This window comes from Octopus bimaculoides, chromosome 2 (assembly GCF_001194135.2).
Source record: "Octopus bimaculoides isolate UCB-OBI-ISO-001 chromosome 2, ASM119413v2, whole genome shotgun sequence".
Classification (NCBI taxonomy): Eukaryota; Metazoa; Mollusca; class Cephalopoda; order Octopoda; family Octopodidae; genus Octopus; species Octopus bimaculoides.
The window spans coordinates 130,240,834-130,247,266 of record NC_068982.1 but is presented as its reverse complement, the minus strand read 5'-3'; the positions used below and the strand labels follow the sequence as shown (position 1 = coordinate 130,247,266).

The 6,433-nt window shown below is 36.1% G+C and overlaps 1 protein-coding gene across 3 annotated transcripts in view; it reads left to right on the top strand.

Annotated features, from left to right (window-relative positions):
- The first annotated feature begins 985 nt into the window (after positions 1-985).
- Positions 986-6,433, top strand: part of LOC106875935 (epidermal growth factor-like protein 7) — a 47,905-nt gene continuing 42,457 nt past the window's right edge. The window contains exon 1 of one of the 3 annotated variants that reach the window (XM_052965607.1): positions 986-2,181. In XM_052965607.1, coding sequence (XP_052821567.1) covers positions 2,066-2,181 — 116 coding nt within the window. In that variant the 5' untranslated portion in view covers positions 986-2,065. Of the gene's footprint in view, positions 2,182-5,315; positions 5,405-6,433 lie in introns of those variants that run through there. The other 2 variants (XM_014924253.2, XM_052965606.1) reach the window with 2 other exon arrangements.

Sequence of the window (6,433 nt, the reverse complement as noted above, 5' to 3'; positions counted from 1 at the left end):
ATATACATACATATGCACGCACACACACCTATCAACACACATGCTAGCGCGCGCACACACTTTTACATACATACACACACATACACATACATACTCGCGCGCGCACACATACACACACAAACACACACACACATACATATATATATTGTATATCTCTATTACTTTATCTTATTAGACGTGATATTGCATACATATATGCATACATACATACACGCACACATACATAACACATACATACAAACAAACAAAAATACCCTGCTGTTGATGTTGAAATTCCAATGAAGGTGCCTTGGATCTAGATTAGAAACCGGTTCTTTCTCTATTGGCAAGAAATTTTGAAATAAACTGAATGACATACATACATACATACATGCACGCACGCACGCACGCGCACACGCACACACACACACACATACATACATACATACATATTGCCAGCCATGCTCATATAGTTAGCATACCGGTGTCTTCACTTCCATTACAGTCTTGCGACCGCCACCACATCATTCACCTTACACAAATAATGTTTCTTTGTATGTGGCGGTTCACTTACCTCCTAATGAACGGATAATTTAAAATTTCCCTTAAATACATTGATATCAACTAATTTCGATAGTAATATCTGATTGATTGATATTATCCGTGATTATAATAAGCGGCATACGACGGCTCTCTGGAAGCCAAATACCACTCAGAAATCATTGGTTTTGTCCAAGATGCTGCGCAGTGGGATTGAACCTGGAAGCACCAGGACGTGAAACAAACTACTTAGCCATACAGCCATGCCTTGTGTGCACACGTACATACATATGTAATATTAATAAATGTGTACATGCATCCATACTTTAGAGTTGGAATTTTTGTTTACAGTAATACACCAATGCAATTTATTCGAAGTTACTCCGTATGCCCGAGTACAAACAGATAGCATTCCTGTAACAAGACACGCTTGATATCAGCAAAGACATAGGTGCTCTGCTGACAGTGGGGTCGGTAATGTATATTTTATTTTTATCATTGCTTTCCCCACTCCCACCATTCCTTTCTCCGACCCTTCCCGCTATCATGCACAGATCTCATCGTTGCTGACTCTCTTTGCTGGTCAGATGCCTGCTGTCACAAACCGATACAACTTATCTCAGACATCAGGCATCAAAACTACTACTTCGTAGATTTTTAATGTGAAGTCAAGTTGATTACTTACATGCTAGTGAATGTGTTGAACTCACTGATTTCAATTTATTTATTATATCACAAATATCTGTCAACTAACTGGAAGATCTATCATTAACCATTTACTAGCTAATGTGTTGATGTGATTCTGTTACAAATCGAAATCGTAGCGACGAACGATTCGAAATTTGATTCGGGACTTATACACACAAACCAGAAATAATAAATATCTAATTACATTCAATTCTGATAATATTTGGACTTTACCGTTCTTAAAACAGCTGCTTCATATTGCAAGAGTTTAGAGGCTGTTAGAAACGTTTAAACTGAACACATGGAGGAAATTCGTGCAGCTTATGAAATTCTTCGATACCAAAGTTTATAAATGGAATAGAAGAGATGAAGCGGCAGAAGATAAGGACGCATCAAGGAGTATAATTAGTATATGTAAAACCAAACTAATGAGGCCATAGTTATTCTTTACTGAACATTTATTCGATGAAAGATGACACGCTTGTCGATGATTTTGTTTTGTGTAAGGCTGAGAAGAAATCGAATGAAATAATAACCATTAAAAGAAACTACAAAAGATATGTGTAAAATACAGGCAACTAAAATGGATAAAGAAGCCGTATATATTGTTTCTCTATGATTATATATGCTATAACACTTTTATTTTTTAAACTTATCTTTATCGGTTTGAATGTAGAACAAAATATCACAAATGCTTTACAATGTAGCTCAACTTATAAAATCAATCGCAAGTTTCCGTCAATGATCTTCTACATGATACAACATAGGAGTACGAAACAACTTTATTAATTATCTACCTAGCTGGAATCCTAATTTTATATCTGGATTTCAGTATTGAAGAGACTACTGTATTCTAATTATGTTCACCCCTTTGTTGAGCTCAATTTTAACACAGCGACCTGCTCTACAATTTCTATGTATAGTGATGTTTTTGACTGCCAGCATAGATGCTCAAATACAATTCCATCGGCCAGGGTAAGTATTTCTATTATTTTTTATCTCTAATTTTTTTATTATTTATCTTGTTTAGATAAGAACAGTTGTGCTATGTTAAGTTCCGATGTTGACATAGTTATGCTCTCTCAGCAAACTTATTTCTTTCCTCTACAAATCTGCAATGTTTATAACTCACTAATATTGGTTTCAAATTTTGGCACAAGGCCAGCAATTTTGGGGGAAGCGGGTAAGTCGATTACCAACCCCTATACTCAGCTGGTACTTATTTTATCACCCTTGAAAGGGTGAAAGCAAACTCGACTCACGCGAATGTTAAATGGTAGCAACACTGAATATATATCATCTTATATTCTCACCATGTATGACAAATCTCTTCCAGTCGTGACCTTGATTTCTTTTGCAGCTACCGTTTGCTTCGATTGTCCGTCTAAAACCCTAACTTTCACATATCACCTACAAACATTCACTAATGTAACGGTGACTTGTCTTATGAATAGCATGTGATACATCTCCCGTAACCATTCTCTTGACTGAGGGATAATCAAACATTATTGACAATCTTTCTCCGTGACGACAGTGATACATCAAACCCAAATTTTTGTGTATGGGCAACTAGCAAAATATCATTGTTCTGTGACTCATGAGAGATCAGAACGCATCAGCAACAAATTCTCAGCTACAACCAACTCAGCCAAACGTCACAGTGACACCCATATACAAGTGGTAATCACACAAACAACTCTTCCCAAATGGACACCTATTGGTCATCCTCCACAAATTTTCTTTCTCTTAGTGTGTGCTTTCATAACACTCAGGAATTTCAAACGTTGAGTCCTCCAAGCGTTAACAAAACTTGTTATAACGACATAAATTATAATTGCTAAACACATTGATCTCGCCTGCAAGCAATTTCCATTCTTGCAGTTCGTGATTCCCTCACCCTTCTCCGCCAATTGCATACTCACTGACAAATCAGTGCGGTATAGTCAACGTAAATTCCTGATCAGCCGATTCTGCTTAACACTTTACAATATTTAAAAAGGAAACAGTGTTATAAATCTCAAATTCCCAAGTCCTCGAAAATGAACGCCAACACACTGATCTTAGATGAAGCTTCACTCAAATCAAACGCTTAACTAAATGCGTCTCAAAAGGAGCTGACTGGAACTTTTTGCGTTGTAGTGAAAAACAAATGATCTACTGTTTTGAAGATAATCTCTGCAAATTCGTTCTTTCCCTAAATATAACTGAAGCTGACTTCTGACATCACAACTTAGCTGTAAAGTTTCTTTCACATTTTGTCTTAAATTGAATATTAGTAAATTTTCTCTCTATCTGCAACCCAATAACCGTAAGCTTCAGTTAGTAATCCAAAAATAACATTAGAAACGCAATTGTGATCTATAATCAACCAATCAACAGGTTGAGAAGAATAAAGATTAGGATACTACAAAGCTGAATCTTGTAAAAAAAAGATATTTCTAACGCACTTATTTTTTCAATTCGTGATGCTAAGATTTAGTTCAAAGAAACTGTTCAGCTTAACATTGGATATAAATACGATACAAATCACAGAAACAAACAAACAGACAAAAAACATAAGGCATTTTGTCAGATGCTGTAATGAGTTATTTCCCAATCGAAAGTAGACATTTATTATTTCTATCTGCTGGAGTAAAAACGTCGTGGTGTATTTATGGTTATATGTATTCTAATTAAGAATAATTTGAGGTTGTACCTATAGTGAAGTGATGATCAAGGAAACCTGAATGGCAACGCATTCTACACTAAAAAAATGTAATGATAAAAATATCTTTATTAAGTACGAAACTGTTTTATACAGTAAAACTTATCCAGGACTTACCTATGTTCACAAAAAAAGACTCAATGAAGAAACTTAAATTATGCACTGTACAATTATTATGTGCAGTGTCTGATATGGATATTACACATATTTATTGCTAGCATGTATATTTTAGTACATGCAGAACCCATATTAACTTTGGAAATAAATATGAACACATATTTGAATAAAATGTGTATACTGTGATACGTGTATGTATCACTGTTGCATTTTTATATGTAGCACATTCTAACATGATATTTATAGTATATATATATGTATATATATATATATATATATATATATATATATATATATATATATATAGAATGCATGTTACATAGATTTTAGACGAAATATACCACTTTTAGTAAATAGACTTTGGTCAGAACTTAATCTGGCAATATATGAGATTGTTGTAATGAGTCTCGGAATTTACGTAAAATCGAAGCATTTATTGAATAGCAGTTTGAACTTATTTGTTTTAAAATGCTATCACTTTTTGCGATACGGGTATTAGTATCCACTTAATACAGTTGTGATTTATATGTCTAAAATAGTGTGAATAATATTTATCAACTATTAAGCATTTCGCATGCTTATCAGTCGTCATCGCTCCCGTCACTTGTATAGGTTAAATCAAACAGATCCATGCATACTTAATTCTGTCTCACAAGTAATATACGTCTATGTATTAATTATTTCAATGACAGCAGATAAGCTATTTTATGTGATTCTTTATTTCAATGTCACTAAGAATGTTACATTTTAATTAGCTATTAATTGCATGGTGTCAGTTCATGAAGTAGGTCAATTCTAAAGTAAAATATTTAAAAAAATGTCCCATTGCAAAAATAAAAAAATAAAAACTTTTGATCGTCATAGATGGTAAGTCGTTAGGAAATCGTGATTTCAAAGCATCTAAGGGAGTTACTCTCCCCCCACCCTTTTTCTTTGCCTACATGAAGATGACCCGCTGAGAACAAATACGTTTCGCAAATGCTACTTATTTGATTTTGATAAGAAATCTAACTAGAAATGTTTAAGGTAACTAAAAAAGTTCTTTGCAAATTAGGTCTGTACGATATCTTGTCTGCAATTTATTTTGTAATATTATACAAGTAAATGGCGGTGCCCCAGCATGGCCACAGCTCATGAGCTGAAACTAGATGAAATGAAATGAAATGAAGTATAAGGAAAAGCCAGAGTGTTGGATAAGCAACCAAAAGCGGCCTCGACAGTTGTCAATCTCGTTGTTACTACACGTGTGTAGTATTATATATATATACACACACACACATACCTACATACACAAGCCGCCCTGTCGGGCGGCTTTTAAGCTAGCTCCTGTGGAGACCTCTTCATTGGGCCTTGAGCCCAATAATGACACTTCATGCAGTGAGTACATACTCTTTTACTCTTTTACTTGTTTCAGTCATTTGACTGTGGCCATGCTGGAGCACCGCCTTTAGTCGAGTAAATCGACCCCAGGACTTATTCTTTGAATGCCTAGTACTTATTCTATCGGTCTCTTTTGCCGAAACGCTAAGTTACGGGGACGTAAACACACCACCATCGGTTGTCAAGCGATGCTGGGGGGACAAACACAGACACACATGCACAGACATACATATATATACACATATATACGACAGGCTTCTTTCAGTTTCCGTCTACCAAATCCACTCACAAGGCTTTGGTCGGCCCGAAGCTATAGTAGAAGACACTTGCCCAAGATGCCACGCAGTGGGACTGAACCCGGGACCATGTGGTTGGTAAGCAAGCTACTTACCACACAGCCACTCCTACGCCTATATATTAAATTTTTTTAAACTTGACCTATATCTTTCAAGCAATGAACAATTTTCGTCAAAACAATGATATATTATGTCGACTTGGAACTTATTGCACAGCTTCATGATAAACAACATTTTTTGTCTTCCCATTCGGGGGTCATTACACTTTTTGTTTCTGTCTAACCTCTCTCTCTCTCTCTCTCTCTTTCTCTCTCTCTCTTTCTCTCTCTCTCTCACTCTCTCTGTTGATTGTTTTCAACCACCACAGCTGTTATACACACACCATTCAGACTTCTGACGCCACCATCATCAACACCTTTGACTTCACCGCCTTCCTCTCCACCATCATCACCACTGTCTTTCACATCCCTTACTGTCACCGTCATGCTAGATAGCCTCAGCTACCACCGCCACCATCATCACCGTCGCCTCCACCTTTACCACAACTAGTGCTCATACTATTACTATCACCCTAATACCATCTCAATTGTCAATCTACTACCACCCGTCTCTATGCCTACTGTTACTCTCACCCCAGCAAGAGGAGTAGAAGTGTCATTGAATAGTGAGAGAGGGGGTCAAAGTGTGACACACTGACACAGAAATTCGTTTTGGCATTTATTATATATAT